Source organism: Hyla sarda, chromosome 7, assembly GCF_029499605.1.
Source record: "Hyla sarda isolate aHylSar1 chromosome 7, aHylSar1.hap1, whole genome shotgun sequence".
NCBI classification, from domain to species: domain Eukaryota; kingdom Metazoa; phylum Chordata; class Amphibia; order Anura; family Hylidae; genus Hyla; species Hyla sarda.
Window position 1 is genome coordinate 140,026,801 of NC_079195.1, and position 24,103 is coordinate 140,050,903.

At 41.9% G+C, this 24,103-nt stretch overlaps 1 protein-coding gene across 1 annotated transcript in view; it reads right to left on the reverse strand.

Annotated features, from left to right (window-relative positions):
• Nucleotides 1-6,443: 6,443 nt before the first annotated feature.
• LOC130282529 (glutamate dehydrogenase, mitochondrial) overlaps nt 6,444-24,103 on the reverse strand; it is a 32,835-nt gene continuing 15,175 nt past the window's right edge. The window contains exons 5-13 of the mRNA XM_056530825.1: nt 22,379-22,473; nt 19,059-19,238; nt 18,735-18,872; nt 17,759-17,896; nt 17,586-17,666; nt 7,850-7,973; nt 7,657-7,748; nt 7,046-7,108; nt 6,444-6,729 (exon numbers count right to left, since the gene is read on the reverse strand). Of these exons, the coding sequence (XP_056386800.1) occupies nt 6,610-6,729; nt 7,046-7,108; nt 7,657-7,748; nt 7,850-7,973; nt 17,586-17,666; nt 17,759-17,896; nt 18,735-18,872; nt 19,059-19,238; nt 22,379-22,473 (1,031 nt within the window). The 3' untranslated portion in view covers nt 6,444-6,609. The remainder of the gene's footprint in view (nt 6,730-7,045; nt 7,109-7,656; nt 7,749-7,849; nt 7,974-17,585; nt 17,667-17,758; nt 17,897-18,734; nt 18,873-19,058; nt 19,239-22,378; nt 22,474-24,103) is intronic.

The window sequence follows — 24,103 nt, forward strand, 5'->3', positions numbered from 1 at the left end:
CACACACGCTCATAGCATTTATACTGCATATACTGCTTATAGCAGTTATACGGCAAGCACACCTATAGCATTAATACTGTTTCGTATGCGCTTAGTATGTGAGGTGCACCTACACTCTCACAGCAGTCATACTATATGTACGTACAGCTTTTACAGCATGTACGGGCGTGGCATTTATACTGAACATTTGCTCATAGCATTTATACTGCACACTCATACTTTTATATTGCACTTATAGTATTGATATTGCACACACGCACCTAGCATTGTTACTACACTTAAAGGGGTATTCCAGGAAAACCTTTTATTTATCTATCTATCTATCTATCTATCTATCTATCTATCTATCTATCTATCGGCTCCAGAAAGTTAAACAGATTTGTAAATTACTTCTATTAAAAAATCTTAATCCTTCCAATAATTATCAGCTGCTGAAGTTGCGCTGTTCTTTTCTGTCTGGCAACAGTGCTCTCTGCTGACATCTCTGCTTGTCTCGGGAACTGCACAGAGTAGAAGAAGTTTGCTATGGGGATTTGCTTCTACTCTGGACAGTTCCCGAGACAGGTGTCATCAGAGAGCACTTAGACAGAAAAGAATAACTCAACTTCAGCAGCTCATAAGTACAGAAAGGATTAATATTTTTTAATAGAAGTAATTTAAAAATCTGTTTAACTTTCTGTAGCCAGTTGCTATATAAAAAAAAAAGTTTTTTCCTGGATAACCCCTTTAAGCTTATAGTATTCATACAGCACTTACGCTCATAGCATTTATACTATACGCATGTGCTTAGCATTATACTGCCCCTACTCACTTAGTATTCATATGGCTCATATCAGTTATACTGTTCGCACGCCTATCACGTTAGTACTGCACATCCACGCACAGTATTCTCATGGCTCGTAGGGTCTCAGTATTTATACTGCATTTAAGCCCACAGCATTATACTGAACTCACACTCATAGCATTTAAACTGCACTTACATTTATAGCATTTATACTGCACACATGCTCATAGCTACGGTGATATCATTTAGATTGCACATATGCTCACAGATTTATACTGCATATACGCTCATAGCTTTTTACGACATACACGCTCAGTGTTTATATTGCACGGGCTACATGTACCCGCATAACTCAGTACTGTATGTATGCTCACAAGATTACACAGGACCTACTCTCATAGCTTTATACTGTTCATATGTTCATTGTTTTATACTACACATACGCTCACAGTATTTCATACGCTCACAGCATTTTACTGCATGTTTTACAATTCATATTGCATGCACGCTCTTGGTATTATCTGGCACGTACGCTCATAGCTCACATACTGCACAAACTCTAGGCTTCATACGGCAGACACGTTTCATAGCTAGTATATGGCACATATGTCCACAGCAGTTTCTTGGTATATAGTGTGGTGCGGTACTTAAGTGCATAGCTTTATACTTATCATATAGTAAATATGCTCATGGCAGTCATTCAGTTCATACGCTCATAATGTGTCAGTAATATGCAGTAGCATACGGTCGTAGCATTTAGACTGTTCACACATTCATAGGTTTCATACAGTACATACGCTCATATAGGGCTGGGCGGTATGACCAAATGTGTGTATCACGGTATTTTTTAAACTTTCGGCAGTTCCACGGTATATAAATAAAATTATCAGCCCAGTGCTGTGCTGTTCTGCCCCCCCCCCCCCCCATTATCAGCCCAGCGCTGCCCCCATCGGGGTAAATACTCACATGTCACCCGCTAGCGCTGCCCTCCTTGTGCTGTAAACAAAATAAACTAACGCATGTTCCGACGTCGGCCTTACGCTGGGGACGGGAACGTCGGACAGCCGTCAGCCTATCACCGGCCGCAGCGATGTTCCGCCTCGGCCACAGATAGGCTGAGCCCACTGTCATGTAAGAAGCCGTCCAGAGCTCCTTACATGACAGTGGGCTCAGCCTATCAGCGGCCGAGGCGGAACATCGCTGCGGCCAGTGATAGGCTGACAGCTCTCCGACGTTCCATTCCCTAGGAAGCAGATGAGGCCAGTACCTTGACCAACGGGAGGTAAGATAAAGTTTAATTTGTTTCTTTTTTGCAGCCCGGGCATAGGGATACCGCACAGTATAGAGCAGTGGTCTTCAACCTGCCGACCTCCAGATGTTGCAAAACTACAACTCCCAGCATGCATGCTGAGAGTTGTAGTTTTGCAACATCTGGAGGTCCGCAGGTTGAAGACCACTGGTACAGAGTGTCAGCACCGGCAGATGAGGACAGCGCTAGGCTGATAATTAATTGGGGGCAGAACAGCGCTCGCGGGCAACATATGATTAGTTCCCCGATGTGGGGGCCAAAATTCATATTGTGCAGCACAAAAATGTCGGTTTTCGGTATGAACCGGTATACCGCCCAGCCCTACGCTCATAGCATCTATACAGTACATACGGTCGTAGCATATACATACATATGTTCAATAGCAGTTATATATATATATATATATATATGTTTATAGTTATAGCAGTATATGCAAGTGTTCCATGCCATTAGAATGTTTATAGCATCGTCGGTGTGAAATATTCTTTGGTAACAGGTACGGGATGTAAACACTCACAGAATTACAGTGCCATACGTTCATAGCGTTATAGCGTATATTTTTTCATTACATCTATAGCGTGCATACGCTGCATTACCATTTATAGCACGTTCAGGTTTACAGTATATACCGGGTTTACGTTATAGCGTAGAATGTGCGTAGGTTCATAATTCATACTATTCGCTTTAGAGGATTTCGGTGTTTAGGTGGTACCATAGATGAGAGTTGCTGCTTCAGGTTGGAATAATTGAGGTTTGATGCTTTACTTAAAATTAAGGGATCTTTGGAAGTTTTGTTATAGACGATCTACACAAAAAATCCCAGGGGCTCTGGGCCAACTAATATAAACAAATCCACTAGGGAAATAAATCCCCTCAGGGAATAAACCCTGACTAAAGAACCCCTCTTTAATAAAATATAACTTTAAGGGTACGTTCCCACACGGCGTATTTGCTGCTGCGTATTTTATTTTCCCTGTTGAAGTCAATGGGTAGGAAAATACGCAGCACCAAATACGCAGCAAAATACGCCATGTGGGAATGCACCCTTAATCACACTATTAAAAAACAAAAGAGTGTTGTGCATATTAGCCACTAGATGGCAGTGGTGCTTTAAAAGTATTAACGCTGTGAACAATGAATTCTTGTCAATTGAGATAGTGTCTGCGTACAGACTACACAATAATTTCAATATCTCCCGCTGCCTGCTGCAGTTAGGCAGCGGAATTAAACAAATGCACAGCGTGAATTAAAACATGAGAACCTCTCCTTAACGTTTCGCCATTAGTCAGTGGCTTTATCAAAAGTATGAGGCATGAGTACGCAACATTTACAGCCAGTCGAACAGATGTTACACAGGCTTTGGTACACCCCTGGCACCTAAACACGGAAGGTATGTTATTATGTGGTTTCTGGTATTCTGTACTATTCTTCAAGGGTGAGTTTGGATGAGGTAAGTGATAATTGGTTTTCTTGATTACTGCCAGTTCCCCGGGTCCTTAAGGGGTTAAGGTCAAAATGGGCTTTGTTCTTAAGTGGTTAGTTTACCTTGGACCATATTTATATTAAAAGGAGTTATCCAAAATTAGGGAAAGAAAACTCTGTTCCATTGAAGTGAATTGAGAAAATTGTAATAACACACAAAACCTGAGGACAGGTGTGGAGCTATTTTTGGAAGTAATTGGTTGTTTTTCTATTATAAGCCAGCTCAGTACATTACATGATGAGTTACCAGCACTAGCACAGTTCCATGCTAGTCTAGTCTCTAATAAGTTGGCTTAACCCCTTAAGGACCAAGGGCGTATCGGTACGTCCTTGGTCCTGCTCTTCTGATATAATGCGGGGTTACACAGTAACCCCGCGTCATATCATGGCGGGCCCGGCGTCATAGTGAAGCCGGGACCTGCCTCCAATAGTGCGCGGCGCCACGCGCTATTAACCCTTTAGCTGTGCGCTCAGAGCTGAGCCGCGCGGCTAAAAGTGAAAGTTCCCGGCTAGCTCAGTCGGGCTGTTCGGGATAGCCGCGGCTAATCGCGGCATCCCGAACAGCTGACAGGACAGCGGGAGGGCCCCTTCCTGCCTCCTCGCTGTCCGATCGCCGAATGACTGCTCAGTGCCTGAGATCCAGGCATGAGCAGTCATGCGGCAGAATCGTTGATCACTGGTTTCTTATGAGAAACCAGTGATCAACATAGAAGATCAGTATGTGCAGTGTTATAGGTCCCTATGGGACCTATAACACTGCAAAAAAAAAAGTGAAAAAAAAAGTGAATAAAGATCATTTAACTCCTCCCCTATTAAAAGTTTGAATCACCCCCCTTTTCCAATAAAAAAAAACAGTGTAAATAAAAATAAAAACAAACATATATAATGCGGAAATGTCCGAATTATAAAAAATATATAATTAATTAAACCGCTCGGTCAATGGCGTGCGCGCAAAAAAATTCCAAAGTCCAAAATAGTGCATTTTTGGTCACTTTTTATATCATTTAAAAATGAATAAAAAGCTATCAATAAGTCCTATCAATGCAAAAATGGTACCGTTAAAAACTTCAGATCACGGCGCAAAAAATGAGCCCTCATACCGCCCCATACACTGAAAAATAAAAAAGTTATAGGGGTCAGAAGATGACAATTTTAAACGTATTAATTTTCCTGCATGTAGTTATGATTTTTTCCAGAAGTCCGACAAAATCAAACCTATACATGTAGGGTATCATTTTAATCGTATGAACCTACAGAATAAATATGAGGTGTCATTTTTACCGAAAAACGTACTACGTAGAAACGGAAGCCCCCAAAAGTTACAAAACAATGTTTTTTTTTTTCAATTTTGTCGCACAATGATTTTTTTTCCCGCTTCACCGTAGATTTTTGGCCAAAATGACTGACGTCATTACAAAGTAGAATTGGTGGCGCAAAAAATAAGCCATCATATGGATTTTTAGGTGCAAATTTGAAAGAGTTATGATTTTTTAAAGGCAAGGAGCAAAAAACGAAAATGCAAAAACGGAAAAAACCCCGGTCCTTAAAGGGTTAAACTGCGCCAAACTGGTTTTTTTTTAGCACAAGTTCGGTTGCATTTCCAACAAAGTCCAGGACATAAATTTAGACATTAACATAATAGCCTACTAGTAGTGTAATATAAAATACACTACAGTCACCACGCAGAGTCCAGTACCAGTGATCCAGTCCACCCCAGGGCCTCTGTGTGCTCGAATCATCAGCTGAAAAAATGCAGCATGAGGTGATCTAAACACAGGCCCAGGGATGACCAGAGAAATGGCGCTGCTCCACAGGTTGATGGATGTAAAAGATCTTCACGTAGCTCCAGACTTTGATTTATTTAAAAGTTTTAACAATTTTACTGACGTCAATGAAAAACAAATCAAAACACTTTTTGTAAAGGAGAACTTTTAATATAGTATTTGATCATCTGTCATGCGGTTACAAAGTTCTATAGTCTGTGACAAATATCTTTGGGACTACAATGGCAGTTTTTCATAAAAACCTTCAGGTTAATGCAAGGCCCTTGAATGCTTAAAAAATATTTGGAGAAATAAAGTTTCATACTTCGACATATGGATCTAGAGACCAACTGAAGAGTAAGAACAATCGCTATTAACTGCTACTTCTGCAATACAAGACCGCTCAGTGCAAAAAAAAAGAAAAAAAAAAAGAATTTCATTAACCATGGTAAATGGCAATATAAAAGCTTCAAACTGTTAGACAGTCCTGAAATAATGTGTATGACAACAGGAACAAGATGAACCAAGGGCAGACAGAATGGTGTAAAGTAAAAAGCAAAGAGAAAAAAATAAAATAAAAAAAAGTGTTGTTTTTTCTGTAAGTGACTATATACAGGAAATAATCCCAATAGCAACATACTTACAAAAAAAAAAAAAAAAAAAAAAAATCTATTTCAGCAGCAAGAGGTTAAAAGGAGGCCAGCAGAGATTAATGTGCAAATAAGTCATTAAAAGACTCCCCTGAAAAACTCCAACCAGGGCCTTTCCCACTCTTCTTAAAAAGGGCACTGTGTTAAAGGCTTTTGCAGAAACTGAATGATCCACACATGCAGTCCTACTTGGTACAGACTCTTTGTCACAGATACTAAAACACAATGCCCTGGCAAAATTAAAATGTATTAAATGGCTAACTGAACCCAATTTGTAATGGCTATAAAAGAAACTTAACAGTTGAAGTAAGAAGTTTGTGGTGATGTCCCCTATAAGTCCCAATAATGTTAAAGAATGCAATGAAACCCTAAAACTACTGACTATGGCAGTATTATTAAGGGTCTTCAAGATTTTTTTCAAGGGTCATGTTTTATGTCTACACCAGTGATGTAAGTCTCACAAAAAAAAAAAATAATAATAAAATAATGGACGGAAGCATTCAGAAGTAGGATCCTCTATGAGGAGGAAAACAAATGAAGTCTTATGGTTATATGTAAACTTATGCGTGATATATCTTTCTGATATGGAGGGTGAAAGGACAATCCAACTGGCTTCCTTGTTTATGTGAAGGTCAGGCCAGCCTCATTGTACACCTTGAACACTTTCTCAATGGCATTTACATAGGCAGCAGTTCTCAGGTCCAAACCAAGGTTGTACTTCATTGCAGTACGCATGATTTGCTGTAAAAAAGTAAAAATACATTTTATATTTTAACATGTTTTAGAGAATAAGCCAAGTCAAGCATTACACAGTAATGTCAAAGTTTTTTTTTTTTTTTGCGGCACAAGACTGCATAAACATGAAGGGTCAACCTTACTTGTAAGGCTACGTACACTTATAGCAGAAAAGGTGCAGAATTTATCCCGAGTACCTACCCGGGGATAAAATAGCAGCAAAAGGTACAGGGAGATTTGTCAATCAGGGTTGAAGACCTCCTTGTTGTCTTAACCAGAGTGAATTGTAGATAGAGGAAGCTAAATAACTATTTCAACTTACTCTTGCTGATCGTTCCATAGTATATGCCAGGCCAGAGTGGACAATATCTTTTTCAGAAGCACCCTGAAAGGAAAAGACTGCATTTAATTCTAAGTTGACTTTTCAAATTAGTCTTAGACTTTCTATTTCTATTGTACCTATAAAACTTTAAGCAATGCTAAACAAAAAACCTACATAAGTTAACTATTGCAACTAAAACCAAAACATTTTCTCTATCAAGCTTTACATTTGTATTGCCTTCTATGATTTCAAAACAATGAGGGCAAGAAGTACAGCACATAAATATCAAAGCCAACAAAAACAAACATGTGATGGATGAATAAGCTAGGACTAGAACATTAATATGAATGCTGTGCAAGATATTCACAGAAAATTGGGCTCGTTGAACGTTAAATAGATTTTCTGGGACTTTATTGGTCTATCCAAAAGCTAAACTATCAATCGCTGATCAGCACCCTGCAGTATACAGTGAATGTGAAAGGAAGCCCTGCACCGTTCATTGCATATTGGAGTCGCCGGGTAACTTATGCTACACTACAATAACCCAAGCACCACCAGAACATACAAAGCAGAGGCTTCCTGTACAATGTCTATGTAAAAGAAACACTTACAGATATTCTAGCCTGGAACTCCGCAGTAGGCACCACAGGAATAGATCCACCATGTTTTCCAAACTTTCTCTCCAAACTTTCCTGTACTGACACTGAAAATTAAATATTAACAAAAAAAAAATGTGTTAAATGTGTTTGCTATTTAGAATACTCCTGAATGCTGTTTTACTACAAAAAGGAAGCAAATACATACTAAGCAAGTGGTAGTTGGAGTCCCGCTCATACTTGAAGGTAAGCCTTCCATAGCTTACATGGTTAAGATTTTTCAGCCACTCAAAGTAAGACACTGTAACACCACCAGCATTCAAATACAAGTCCTATTGAAAAAAAAAATAATTTGTGTCATGAGCTGGTGCTCGCCTGTTTATTTCATTATGGTACTATGCAGATTACCTAGACAAGGCAACAATTTTAAACTTTGAAAGATTAACCCCTTAAAGACGCAGTGATTTCATTTTTACACCCTTTTTTTCCTCCTCGCATTCTAGGCTAGGTCCACACGGCTGTTGTCCTCCGTCTAGATTTTGTCCGTTACTGCCTCCTAAACGGACCATTCTATTAACGGGTGCAAACTGATGCAAAGGGATGCTATTTAGTGGCACCCGTTTGCATCAGTTTTTCATCCGTTCGTATCAGCTGTCTACGGACTCCTGCAGCCAGGACTACTACTACTCCCATCATGGAACATACTTTTCATGATGGGAGTAGTAGTTCCCTGGCTGCGGGAGTCTTCAGGCGGCTAAATTAGTGCGTGTACTACTACCCCCATCATGGAACAAAGTCTGTTCCATGATGGGGGTTGTAGTACAGGGGCACATTGAGACCCAATGTGATCAAAAGTTATTAACCAGGGGAGCAGGTGGCATGGTCCGCAACCCTGCGATGTAGATCATGTGAGTGTTTTACTTTCATTTTTAAATACCCTCAGCTGGGTTTTTAAAGTCATTAGCGAGGATTGTAATGTTGCACTACACTGGCAGCCGGGGAAGCATTGCGCTGCGTTCCCTGGCTTCCCTTGTGCACTGCAGGAGGGCAAGATCTATAGGTAGCGCCGCAGTAGGCAATATACATAGCTAGCGCAGTAGGGGCCAAACATATAGCACTATATGTACAATGCCCCCCGCTGCGCTAGCCATGTATAATGCCCCCCGCTGCGCTAGCTATGTATAATGCCCCCCCGGCGAGCGCATACATAAATCCCTTGCAGCTCTATCTGAATAGTATACTATCAGCAGCACATCTGCTGGCCGGGAAGCGGGCGGCATTGCGCTGCCTTTCCAGGCCAGCAGCATGATGTGCTGCTGATAGTATACTATTCACAGATATCACTGTGAGGGACATATGTGCATAGAAGCTCTGCAGGGGGACAGATATATAGTGATATCTAACTGTCCCCCTGCAGCGCTTCTATACACCTGTCCCTCACAGTGATATCTGTGAATAGTATACTATCAGCAGCACATCATGCTGCAGGCCGGCAAGCAGATATGCTGCTGATAGTATACTATTCACAGATCGCGCTGCAAGGGATTTATGTATGAGCTCGCTGGGGGGGGGGGAACCTATGTAAGCGCAGCGGGGGCATTATACATCGCTGGTGCAGCGGTGGCCATTATACATAGCTAGCGTAGCGGGGGGGGAATTATACATATAGCGCTATATGTCTGGTCCCCCCATTGCGCTAGCTATGCATATAGCCCACTGCTGTGCTACCTATAGATCTTGCCCTCCTGCAGTGCATCAGGGCAAATGGGGAATCCAGTGCAGTGCAACATTACAATCCTCGTAATAATAACCTAAAAAAATGTGCAGGGGCCATTGAGGGCTCCCCACGGGGTATTTCAAAATGAAAGTAAAAACACACACACGATACATCGCAGGGTTGCGGACCATGCCGCCCACTCCCCTGGTTAACAACTTTTGATTGCATGGGGTCTCAGACGTCCCTCAGCCCCTGGACTACTACCACCAACATGGAACAGACAGTTTCATGATGGGGGTAGTAGTAAAAGCATTAATCTAGCCTCCCCAGACTCCCACAACCTGGAAACTACTCCTCCCATCAAAGAAACAAGTCTGTTCCATGATGGGAGTAGTAGTAATCCCACAGCACAGCAAGAGTTTGCTGATTTCACTCCTGATCATGCTCAGAAGTAACGGTTGAAAAATTAAAAACTGTGCAAACGGATGACATTATATGCTCATTCGTTTGCCATAGACTTCAATGTTAAATTTTTAATATCCGTTTCTATTCCGTTATTTTTGACGGGAGAAAAAATACATGCACAGCAGAAGGCTGTGTGAACAAGCCCTAATAGCCACAACGCTTTTAATTTTCCACCTACAGACCCACATAAGGGTTTGTTGTTTTGTGTCACCAATTGTACTTTGTAATTACATGACTCGTTACCAACAAATCTACGGTGAAACATATCTGTACACATACAGATACGTAACAGAGCTGTCAGCTTATCATCCGCCACAGCGATGTCCCGCCTCGAGCCGGTGATAGGCTGAGCGCAGTTATGTAAGGAGCCGGCCGGATCCTTACAATACAGTGCGCTCAGCCTATCATGTCATGTAAGGAGCTGTCCAGCATCTTACATGACAGTGCGCTCTGCCTATCCCTGGCCGAGGCGGGACATCGCTGTGGCCGGTGATACGCTGACTGCTCTGTGACGTTCCCGTCCCCAGGAAGCAGCGTGAAGATTGCAGTGGAGAACAGGGAGGCAGATACTGGAGCAACGGGGGAACATAGGAAGGCGAGTCAAAGTTTAATTTTGTTTATTTTTGCGGCACAGGAATATGTAAAATTAATCAGTACAGATGTCCTTTATTAATAATTTCCAGCGCCGTGGCACGCAACTTTAAGGTAGGGATCAACTGATTATCTGTTCAGCCGATAATTCCCGATTTTGAAAGTTATCGGTATCGCCAATTACCTTGCCGATAAAGCCCGCCCCCCCCCAAACCGCACCCCTGCCCAGAGACCGCTGCTGCCCCATTGCCTCCCCCATCCCCGCTTTTATTATTACCTGTTCCCGGGGTCCGCGCTACTTCTGGCTCCTGCGGCATCCTGCACTATTGCTGTGCGCTGCGCAATGACGACTGACGTCCTCAACGCAACGTCACAGTCAGTGCGCACAGTGACAGCTCAGGACGCTGTCGGAGCCCGAAGTAGCGCGGACCCCGGGAACAGGTAATTATTAAACCGGGGAAGGGGGAGGCAATGGGGCAGCGGCGGTGGATGGACTCAGGACCGGAAGGGGGAGAGAAGCGGGCGGCGGTGGTCTTTGGGGGGGGGGGGGGGGGGGGGTTGGGCAGCAGCGGTGGTTGGACTCAGGAGGACCCCACCTTATCAAATGTTAGTGTAATATTTGGGTTACCCAACAGGTACCACAATCACACAGCATGGCTGATTATTCATTTTAAAATTTTGTTTACCTTCATACACACTGCCATGATATATTGTTGCCATTTATCGAGAACACTGCACTTTATGCTTAAAGCAAATGGCACTTTAGGGTATCGCAAATTAATTTCACAATCTCCCAATAAAAGGCTATGGACATCTCTGAATTCATTGCATGTCCAGATACCATTTATTTATTTTTTTAAGACCAAGTACAGATACTTTTTTCAGCGTCATGTGACAGGGTTTTTTTTTTGTTCCTTAAGGGAACGTTCACACAGGCGGATTCACAGCGTATTTTACGTTGCGGATCTGCTGCTGAAGGACAGCTATGACTGCGGTGAATGGACTGCAATACACCGCTATGAGCAGAAACACTGCGATGTGCAAGTTGCAGTGCGCATGCGAAGTATACTCACACATTGCGGACGCTCTCAACCTAACTCATGGAGCAGCCACAATGTGTGCGAGTACATCGTGCATACTCTCACATCGCTTCAGTGTGTCTGCTCGTAGCGGTGTATTGCCGCTCCGAGCAGGCACATCTAAAGGCAGCATGAAGCGGTCAAAATACGCTGTTGATCCGCCCGTGTGAATGGACTTTTAACCCCTTAAGGACGCAGGGTTTTTCAGTTTTCGAATTTTCATTTTTTTCCTCATCACCTTCTAAAAATTTTAACTCTTTCAATTTTGCACATAAAATTCCATATGATGGCTTATTTTTTGCGCCACAAATTCTACTTTGCAGTGAGTCATTTTACCCAAAAAAATCCACTGCGAAACGGAAATCTTTTTTATTGTGCGACAAAATTGAAGAAAAAAATGCCATTTTGTAAATTTTGGGGGCTTCCGTTTCTACGCAGTGCATTTTTCTGTAAAAAGTACACCTTATCTTTATTCTGTAGGTCCATATGGTTAGAATGATATCCTACTTATATAGGTTTGATTTGGTCGTACTTCTGAAAAAAAACTACATGTAGGAAAATGTGTACGTTACAAATTCTCATCTTCTGACCCAAAAACTTATTTTTCCGTGTATGGGCCGGTATGACGGCTCATTTTTGGAGCCGTAATCTCTGTACCATTTTTTGCATTGATCGGACTTTTCGATCGTTTATTAATTTTTTCATGATCTAAAAAGTGACCAAAAAAAATACGCTATTTTGGACTATGGAATTTTTTTTTGCACGTACGCTATTGACTGTGCGGTTTAATTAACAATTTTTTTTATAATTCGGACATTTCCGCACGTGGCAATACCACATTTTTTTACACTTTATTTTTTTTTATGGGAAAAGGGGGGTGATTCAAACTTATTAGGGAAGGGGTTAAATCACCTTTATTAACTTTTTTTTGCGGTGTTATAGCTCCCATAGGGGGCTATAACACCGCACACACTGATCTTTTACACCGATTCCTGCAAAGCCATAGCTTTGCATGGATCAGTGTTCTAGGCGGTCGATTGCTCAAGCCTGTATCTCAGGCTTGGAGCAATCAAATGCCGATCTGACATGATGGAGCAAGGTAAGGGGACCTCCGCTCACGCGCTAGCTGATCGGCACATTGCGATTTTATCGCGATGTCCCGATCAGCCCGACTGAACTGCCAGGAAGCTTTCACTTTCTTTTAGATGCGGCAATCAACTTTGATCGCCGCGTCTAAAGGGTTAATAGCACGCAGCACAACAATCGGTGCCGCACGCTATTAGCCCAGGGTCCCGGCTATCATTAGCCGACGGGACCGACCCAGTATGACACGGGGTCGCGGCGTGACCCTGTTTTAAATACCAGGATTGACCGTACGCCCTACGTCCTTAAGACGTTAATGGGGAAAAAAGGGGTGTTTTGTTTTTATAAGAGAGTGCTTTTTTAAATAATTTTTTTTTTATTTTTTTTTTTTAAAAGTGGGTTGATTCGACTTTTTTTTTTATTTTTATTTTTTGAGGAGTTCATTCCCATTTATTACTTTTTACAATTTTTTTTCCCCACTTTTTAAAGTGCAACTATCATGAGGTTTGGGGCATATAACATAACCAGTGTGTGTATAATACGTCTGCAGCCTTGCTTTTATCCCTCTTAATACGGCTTTTCTTAGGTCAAAAAACACTTCTATGTAGCCACTGACAGTCGGATAGGCGTGGCCAGGGGTTCGCTATGCCCCACGGCCGCCCCTGAACACCAACGCTGGGACCGCTGTGTGATTGACACACAGGTCCCTGTGCATTCACCCCTTATCTTTCATATGTAAGTGCCGACCGTCTGACGCCTCTATGCGTCTTCTCCTCTTAATTCCCTGATGCGGGAGATGCACTGGGCACTTCAGCATTCATTAGAGGCAGAGAGCACTCAGTCTCTGCCTCTAGTATTGCCCGGGCGCACGGAGGTGTCAGACAGAGCGCTCGCTCCGTAAAGTAATGTCGGTCAGCGCTTACATATGAAAGATAAGAGGTGCATGCACTGGGACCTGTGTGTTAATCACACAGCGGTCCCAGCGTTAGTGTACAGGTGATAGCAAACCCTGGCCACGCCTATGCGACTGTCAGTGGCTGCATATAAAAGTGTTTTTTGAGCTAAGAAAAGCCATAATAAGAGGGATAAAAGCAAGGCTGCAGACACATTTTACACACCATACACACTGTGGTTATGTTATATGCCCCAAACCTCATGAACTCATTTGCGCTTTAAGTCCCCATAGGGGACTATTACATGTAATCTGTAGATTGCACACACTGATCAATGTTATGCCATAGCATAGCAGTTATCGGCGCTCCTTTACTAATGCCTGCCATGGCTGGCAGCAGTAAAGGAGCGACGATCAGATGCACTAAGCAAGGTAAGGGAGCTCCGGCCATCCTCACAGCTGATCGTGACACCGCGATTTCACCGCGGTGATCCCGATCAGCATCCCCGAGCTAACCGGAAGTACATCTCGGGACTTTTAGACACCGCAATCAATTTTGATCATGGCGTCTAAAGGGCTAATCTTAGAAATATTTTAGTAAAAAAAAAAAAAAAAAAAAATTTGCTAACATTTCTTTCTGAAATAAAATTCCTGTTTTCACATTGCAGGAATGAAATTTGTTTAAATGGATGTCTAACAGTGCATAAAAGGCACAGCGTCTCACCGTGCAGTAATCCCTATTAAAGGTATTGAACACCGCTTGAGATGAGACCGCTTTGCAGACAAATTGAGTTACTGTTTACCAGGACATTAAATCATATTAGAGTCCTTTATTGGTTGAAGGATGACATAGACCTTTGCTCTAAACTGCTGCTACTGGGAAGATGCAAGTTATTGAGAAAAGTATTTGGCTCTACCTTCATTATCAAATGTATCTTTGGAGCAGTAGAAACCCAGCAGAGAAGTGAGGAACCATGCCTCTTTATCTGGCTTTATCTTGTGGAGAAGTCTGGGTTTGCCCAATGCCAGGATGAGGTTACCTGGCATTGTGCAACTGCATTACTGTGCCCCAATTCACGAAATATGGACCATAAGAGGCATAAATGGGAGAGTATGGTTTGGAAGAAGTTGACTGGCCTGACCTCAACCCCACTAAACATCTTTGGGATGAACTAGACCAGAAATTGCAAGCCATGACTTCTCTTCCAACATCTGTATCTGACCTCACAAATGCTGTTCTAGATAACTGGCTTAATCTCAGAAACTCCAAAATCCTGTAGAAATTCTTACCAAAGAATTTGAAGCTGTTATAACGGCAAAGAGATCAACGCCATATTACTGCTTATGGCTTTAGAATGGAATGTCCTAAAAGCTCCGATAAGGTGTAAGTGCTCCAATACTTTTATCCAAATAGGGGGACATTTATCAAAGCATTTAGTAGTTTTTTTGCTTAAAATTGTCGCAAAAAAAGTTGCACGTGCGACTACTCTCTTTTTTCTGCGACGTTTTGCAAGTTCAGTGTCCTAAGCAAAAAATAAAAATCTTGCTTACCAAAGCAAAAAGTGATTTTTGACTTGCAGTGGTCAGATTTATCAAGTGCGAAAGTCGCAAAAAAAAGTCGCATTGCATGAAAAAAAACTACTAAATTTACTCCAGCTCAGACATGGAGCAGAAAAAGCCACAACCAAAGCATAAAAAAAAGAAAAAGTGCTTAAGTGAATGAAATTTATCAATAGGCTGAAAGCAGTTGATAAATAAGTCGCACATAAGCAAAAAAAAAAAAAAAATTGTGAGAAAAAACTAAAAAAAGGAATACATAAGCAAACATTGATAAATGTCCCCCATAGTGTTTATCATTTGAATTCCTAACAGTGATACTACCGCTTTAGACAATCATTCAGGAGAGCGGGGTTGAAGGCTGAGCCGTCAGACAGTATGACCAATTTCACTGTAAACAGGACAGAGCAGCTAAGGAAAAAATGTTTATACCATTATTAATTACACACTTCCGGCAGCTTCCAACACACTACGATTGCCCCATGGTGTGCTGCATGGGGAGAGTGTACAGGAGCCATGTTGGATCTACTGAGCGGCAGGTAATTGTCAGACCTTTACAGGTGTAAATGATTTGCTATTTCTATCAGTATATTTAAGGCATTGGGGGGGGGGGGAGTAGAGTATGTGGTCACTCCTGAGGAAGCCACCGCTCGGGTGGCGGAACGCGTGGAGCAAGCCGGTCCCCTGACTGGGTGAAAATGTCCTTATGTCTCATTGCTTACCTTTGTAGTTCTTACTCTTTGCAGCCAGAGCCCACATTTATTACATGGTTTTCATGGCTTATTACCGTACCTCTTTATCTTGGGGGGCCACTAGGGAACTTTATGCATATATTTTTTGTGGACATTTATAGGTGTTTTTCACACAGGCACTTATCACTAGCACTTTTTTGTCCTATGTTTACATGTTATCAGATTGGGTGCACTAGGCACTTTATATAGGGATTCAGGTCTCATATTAATTGCTGCTATAGTTTGAGGTTCTGACGTGCATATATGGTTGCTTATATATACACGTATTCAATAGTTTCACCTTATTTGCTTATTGGCATGAGTCAGGGTATAGAGATAGGATTATATTCCTAGACTATGTATATTTTTGTGTGATTTAAATGGTTTTAATTGTGTCTGTACCCCTCTTTTTCTGTTTTTCAATAAAAACTTGATTTCTTTCATTATAATCACAGTGGTTGCTGTGAATTCACTTAGGTTGTCAGCTTTTTCTTTTCTTTTGCATTGTCTAACTTTGACAACTGTGTCTGCACACACAGTGAATTCATTAGCAATGCCCATCAATTTTTGTGTTGTATAACATTATTAAAACAAAAAAAAAGTGCATGCAAAGGTGTCCATAGCCTTCAACCTCTTAAGGACGCAGGGCATACCTGTACACTCTGCGCCCAGTGTTTAAAACGGGGTCTCGCCGTGACCCCGCATCACACCGGGGTCGGTCCTGGCTGCTAATGATAACGTTGTGCCGCGCACTATTAACCCTTCAGCCTTCAACTTTGATCGCCGCGTTGAAAACGAAAGTAAAAGCTTCCCGGCTGATCGGGACTATCGCGATAAAATCGCAATGTCCCGATCAGCTAGGATGCGAGCGGAGGACCCCTTACCTTGCTCCATCGCGTCCGATCGGCGTTTGATGCTCCAAGCCTGAGCTACAGGCTTGAGCAATCAACCCCCTATTACGCTGATCCATGCAAAGCTATGGCTTTTCAGGGATCAGGGTAAAAGATCAGTGTGTGCAGTGTTCTAGCTCCCTATGGGAGCTATAACACTGCAAAAAAATAAATAAATAAAAAAGTATTTTTTTATAAAAAGGTCATTTAAGTTTGAACCACCCCCTTTTCCCATAAAAAACTGTAAATAAAAATAAACATATGTGGTATCGCATGTGTGTTAATGTCCGAAATAACAATATATCGTTAATTAAACCGCACTGTAAGTGGCGTATGCGCAAAAAAATTCCAGATCCAAAATGGTATTTTTGATCACTTTATATCATAAAAAAAAAAAATGAATAAAACCAATCAAAAAGTCCAATCAATGCAAAAATGGTACCGATAAAAACTTCAGAACACGGCGCAAAAAATTAGCCCTCATACCAGCCCGTATGTGGAAAAATAAAGTTATAGGGGTCAGAAGATGACAATTTTAAACGTATAAATTTTCCTGCATGCAGTTATGATTTTTTTTACAAGTACGACAAAATCAAACCTATATAAGTAGGGTATAATTTTAACCGTATGGACCTACAGAATAAAGAGAAGGTGTCATATTTACCGAAAAATGAACTGCGTAGAAACAGAAGCCCCCAAAAGTTACAAAATGAAATTTTTTCTTCAATTTTGACAATTTTTTTTCCGTTTCGCTGTGGATTTTTTAGTCCTTAAGGGGTTAAGGAAAGATGTATGCTCCAAACTTTAGTAGCAATCATGTTCTTTGTACCTGCTGTGGTACATAGTGCCATCTATTTTAATATAAAGGTGTAGTTAGTAGTTAAAACAGGACTGTATGATCAGAGGGGCCATCGTGGAAGTGTACCCTCAAATACTTACTGGAATAACCATGATATTTCTCTCAAGGAATATTTTATCAGCTTCAGGAGTTGTAGGTCCATTAGCTCCCTCTGCAATAATCTAATGACAACAGAAAGAAGAAAAAAAGGTTTTTTTTTATAAATTCAGATCTACACTATTACATGTCATAAAATGTAATGGCTTTACTGTACCTTTGCTTTAATTCTGTGTGCATTAGACTTTGTTAGCTGCTTCTCACTGGCTGCTGGGATAAGGATGTCACAGTCCGCTTCTAGAATGTTTCCATCATATGCCTGGGCCTTGGGGAACCCAACAATTGTTCCATGTTGCTGTTAAAGTCAATAAAGCAATAAAAAAAATGTATTTACTACTAAATATATAGAAAAGCACCTACTCTAGAGGGCTGAACCCAGCATGTACATGGTTACTCATTAATCAGAAAGTTATACAGTATTAAACTATTGAAAACTACAAGCCTGAACCTTACCCCGGTGACATAAGCAAATGACAACTTTTTTCAGTAGCTTGACCAACACATAAATGCCAGATTACCTGTATTTTTTTTGAAAGGGGGTTGTTAAAGATATTTGTAACTAACCAAAAACCTGACTTACTGCCCAGGCCTTTTCAGGGGTTGAAGGAACAGTGTTTTCTAGCTTTGGTTGCTTTAGGCAACAAAAGCACAATGCCACCTTGTGGCAACATTTTTAAGCCCTGTTAAAGGTGGAAGGTTTTACAGAAAGCTTGTGTGCGACTGGTCTTTTAACCTGACTAACTCATCTGTAGGTAATTCACTTTGGTAGGGGCTGTGTACATTACATTTGGGTTCTATTCCACAGGTATGTCAGGCTACTGCCAACATATACCACTGCATGCCTTCAAGATTTAGAAGACCAAAAACTGTTTATCTGTGACAATATTTGGTCTGTTATATGCTGGTGTGAATTCTGTCATGGTCGACCACTTCTTTAGCATTTTTTGTGATCATAAGCAGATCATTTCCCCTCACGTCCCCTCTAATGACATATTGAACTACAAAACACTGTTCTTCTAGTTCTAGCTATAGAAGGTACTAACTGCTAGAACATGAACATACCAATTGTTGCAAAAAGGTTAGTACACACTAAGCCAAACATAGGCTATAACCGATGACAAGATGAAACTAACCAGTTTGTAGTCTTCAAGCTCTTTAGGATCAATGCCATCTGGATTCCAGATAGTTCCATCTATTTCACCAATGCCAACACATTTGGCACCAAAGCGATGAAGATAACGCATAGAATGTAGACCTACATTACCAAATCCCTGTTAAATGTAAAAAATACATTAGGGATTAGTTTCCTGAAGAAAAAAAAATAAACACTGAAAGACTATGTGATGGATCAAATCCTAGTAATACACACAGGTACAATGATCATAAAGCCTGGGTATAAAAGCACAGGTCCATATAATATTATGAAATGAAACTAAACTCTTAGTAAAAATAGTCACCTGAATAACAAACGTTTTGTCACCAAAACCTGGGGTCATTCCCAGCTGGCTCATGTACGATGCCTCATTGATGAAATTCTCAATCCCGTGGAAGACACCTCGTCCTGTGGCAGACACACGTCCATGAATGCCACCTTGGCTGATGGGTTTGCCAGTGACACAAGCATGTGCATTGATATCCTTAAAGAATTAGAAGAAATTTAGTAAAAATTCCCCATAACTGCATCTTTAAAGCAACACAAATTGATGTAAATGATTAGTTAACCCCTTAAGGACACAGCCCATTATGACCTTAAAGGCCAGAGCATTTTTTGCACATCTGACTACTGTCACTTTAACTCTAGGATGCTTGTCCTAATCAATTTCATTCAGAGAGTTTTTTGTGACATATTCTAGTTTATATTTGTGGTAAATTTTCGGCATTACTTGCATCTTTTTTTTGGTAAAAATTTCCAAAATGTCATGAAAAATTTGTACAATAGCATTTTTTCTAACTTTGAAGCTCTCTGCTTGTAAGGAAAATAGACATTCCAAATAAATTATACATTGATTCACATATACAATATGTCTACTTTATATTTGCATCATAAAGTTGACATGTTTTTACTTTTGGAAGACATCAGAGGGCTTCAAAGTTCAGCAGCAATTTTCACATTTTTCACAAAATTTTCTAGATCGTAATTTTTCAGGGACCAGTTCAGTTTTGAAGTGGATTTGAAGGGCCTTCATATTAGAAATACCCCATAAATTACCCCATTAAAAAACTGCACCCCTTAAAGTATTCAAAATGACTTTCAGAAAGTGTGTTAACCCTTTAGGAGTCACAGGAATAGCAGCAAAGTGAAGGAGAATTCAAAATCTTCATTTTTTACACTTGCATGTGCTTGTGGACCCAGTTTTTGAATTTTTAGAAGGGGTATTAGGAGAAAAAGCCCCCCAAAATTTGTAACCCAATTTCTCAAGGAAATATCTCATATGTGGATGTAAAGTGCTCTGTGGGTGAACTAGAGGGCTCAGAAGGGAAGTAGCAACAATGGGATTTTGGAGAGTGAATTTTGCTGAAAAAGTTTGTTGGGGGGGGGCATGTCGCATTTAGGAAACCCCTATGCACAGCAAGACATAAAAATAAATAAAAACATGGCATACTATTTTGGAAGCTACACCCCTCAAGGAAAGTAACAAGGTGTACAGTGAGCCTTAATAATCCACAGGTGTTAAACGACTTTTCGGAGTTTTTTTTTTATCACTAAAATGGAGTTTTCCTCAAATTTTACATATTTACAAGGTAATAGAGGAAATGGGGTTACAAATTTTGGGGGGGGGGGGCTCTCTCTCCCGAGTATGGAAATACCCCATATGTTGATGTAAAGTGCTCTGCTGGCGCACTACAATGCTCAGAAGAGGAGGCGTGCCAATGAGCTTTTGGAGAGAGAATTTGTTTGGAATGCAAGTCGGGGCCATGTGTGTTTACAAAGCCCCCATGGTGCTAGAATAGTGGACCCCCAACCCCCAACATGTGACCCCATTTTGGAAACTACACTCCTCACAGGAATTTGGGGTGCAGTGAGCATTTACACCCAACTGGCATTTGACAGATCTTTGGGAACAGTGGGCTGTGCAAATGAAAAATTAAATTTTTCATTTTCACGGATCACTGTTCCAAAAATCTGTCAGACACCTGTGGGGCGTAAATGCTCACTGTACCCCTTATTACATTCTGTGAGGGGTGTAGTTTCCAAAATGGGGTCATATGTGGGAGGGGTGCATTGTTAACACGTGGCCTTCAATTCGGGACAAATTTTCTCTCCAAAAGCCCATTGGCGCTTTTTCTCTTCTGAGCATTGTAGTTTGCCTGCAGAGCACTAAACATCCACATATGGGGTATGTTCTTACTCAGAAGAAATGGGGTTACAAATGTTGAGGGGCTTTTTCCCTATTTTCCCTTGCGAAAATGAAAGATTTAGGGTAACACCAGCATTTTAGTGAAAATTAATTTTTTTCATTTTCCCATCCAACTTTAACAAAAATTTGTCAAACACTTGTTGGGTGTTAAGGCTCACTATACCCCTTGTTACGTTCCGTGAGGAGTGTAGTTTCCAAAATGGAGTCACATGTGGGTATTTTTTTTTTGCGTTTATGTCAGAACCGCTGTAAAATCATCTACCCCTGTGCAAATCACTAATTTAGGCCTCAACTTTATATAGTGCACCCTCACTCCTGTTGTACGCCGCAGAGCATTTTGCGTCCACATATGGGGTGTTTCCGTACTCCGGAGAAATTGTGTTACAAATTTTGGGGGTAATTTTTCCTTTTATCTCCTGTGAAAACAAAGTATGGGGCAACACCATACTATTTTTACACTAACAGGCTGGTGTAGACCCCAACTTCTCTTTTTTCATAAGGGGTAAAAGGAGAAAGACCCCCAAAATGTAACAATTGCTCCCGAGTACGGAAATACCCCATATGTGGCCCTAAACTGTTTCCTTGAAATATGGCAGGGCTCCGAAGTGAGAGAGCGCCGTACGCATTTAAGGTCTAAATTAGGGATTTGCATAGGAGTGGACTCTGATGCAAACATTACGATTGTCTGCGCAACCAATAATATTCTATGCCAGTGATTTCCATACAGGGTGCCTCCAGCTGTTGCTGAACTCTTAGGATGCCTGGACAGTCAGTGGCTGTCCGGAAATGCTAGGAGTTGTTGCTTTGCAACAGCTGGAGGCTCCGTTTTGGAAACACTGCCGTACGAAAGAAGACAGTGTAAGGGGTGTATATGCAGTGTTTTACCCTTTTATTTTGTGTTCGAGTAGTGTTTTTAGGGTACACCCGCACTGGCGCCGCCCGCCGCCAGTAGGTGACCAGGCGTCGGTCCCAGCACAGCTCCCCCGTACTGCCTGGACTACCGTGGGTGGGCAAAACAGGGGGAACCAAACTTTAACCCCACCCCCCCAATCTGCTATTGGTTGGTTGCTTCTGACCGACCAATAGCAGGGATAGGAGGGGTCCACCTCACTCCTATCCCTTCAGGGGGATCGTCGGGAGCATCTTCGACAGCCCCAATCCCCCTTATTTTCCGGGTCATTGGAGACCCGTAATCGCCACAGACCTCAGATCTGAATCAGGACCGCCTAACACCCCCCCCCCCCCCCCCCCCCGCCGGACACTGACATGCAGCAGGCATCCAGGAATTCCCACGAGCATACAGGTACGCCCTGGGTCCTTTAGTACCAGGACATACCTGTACGCCCTGTGTCCTAGACGGGTTAATAAAGTGAACAGTGGTAAATCAGAGGAAGGATAAGGAAAAACTGAACACTCACCGTGTGCCCAATTGTGTTAGCATAGGTGTCAGCAATCCAAGACATCTCCCTTTCTCCAGTACTCATATCAGGGGCAGGAACATCAATACCAGGCCCTACATAAAATGCACATATTACAGTATAGAAACCATATACTTTATTTTTATACCAAGAAAAACTATAGATGCAAAATGACCATTTGGGGTAAAATAATCTTTATTATAGAAAACCATCTTTAAAATCCCTTACCAATATCAAATCTTAAATTGGGGTTTGGTGAGAGAATCCACAACACTAGATAAAGTGCACACAGGAGAAAGGTGCTTATGCGGTATAACTCATATCAGGTTTGTACATTGGGGAAGAGCTATGCTATGACAGTCCAGTATATGACTATTTCCTAGCTCTATAGGGGTAACATGTAAACTATTCCCCGATCTGGACCAGTGCAAGTGCAACAGTTAAATAAACTGGCTCTATTAACCTCCCTAGCGGTATGATTCCGTCTGGAAATTTGTACCAAAAGCGGTGCAATTTTTTGCATTGAAATTCCACATCTCCCCCCCGTCACATTCCCCCTCCCTTGTCACATCCCCCCCCATATCACATTCCCCCCCCCCTTGTCACATTCCCCCCCCCCCCCTTGTCACATCCCCCCCTTGTCACATTCCTCCCCCCTTCATGTCACATTCCCCTCCCCCCTGTCACACCCCCCCCCATGTCACATTCCCCCCTATGTCACATTCATCCCCCCCCCCTTCTCACCTTGTCTTGTCCTGCAGCAGAATACACTAGGGTTGCCGGGCAGATTTCAAACCTAGTGTATTTGCTGCAGAACAAGCCCTTTCCCCTTCAGCCAATCACAGGCTTTACACCACTGCGGCCTGTGATTGGCTGAAAAGGGAAAGGTCCTGTAAGATGAATAGAGCAGTGACCAGAGCGCACGGAGGGGAACGACATCTGCAGGGACCGGGATTAGGTGAGCAAAAGGTTTTTTTATTTTCTTCCTTTTTACTTTTACACTTAGTTCAGGGTTTTTCTACCAGGGGGCCTCCAGCTGTTGTGAAACTACTGCTCCCAGCATGCCCGGACAGCCTTTGGCTGTCCTGTGTGCACTTTATACAGTATTGCAGATTCTCTCACCAAACCAATTCTTTGTGATTTGTGATATTTGTAAGCGATTGTAAAAATGGTTTTCTAAAATAAAGATTATTTTACTCCAAATGGTCATTTTGTCTCTGTTTTTCTTGGTATAAAAGTTATTATATAGAGTGGCCTATTGTTTTATAGGATGTAAACAGATGTAGGATCCCCAATATGATTATTTACTAGAAATGGCTGTTAAGCATCTGTTTGGAACTAAGGTATACTTTTTAAAGGAGAACTCCGGAATATAAAAATTGTCGCCCATAGTGCCGGAAGTAAAAAAATACAGATGTACATACCTTCCTCCGTTCCCCCGGGGCCTCCAGTTACCAGCTCCGGTCTCTGCCACGATCCACTTCCTGGTTGCCGGTGGTCGGATGAATCATACTGTGCTCAGCCAATCACCAGCCGCAGCGAAGTCTGACTCGGCCAGCGATAGGCTGAGCGGCAGTGTGAAAACTCTTCAGGACACAAAATTCTTCACTACACCGGCACCTGCGGCCAGGGCCGGAAACGTCTCACTGCTGCTCAGCCTATCGTCGTCCGAGTCGGGACTTCACTGCAGCCGGTGATTGGGTGAGCTCAGTAAGACTCTCCGAC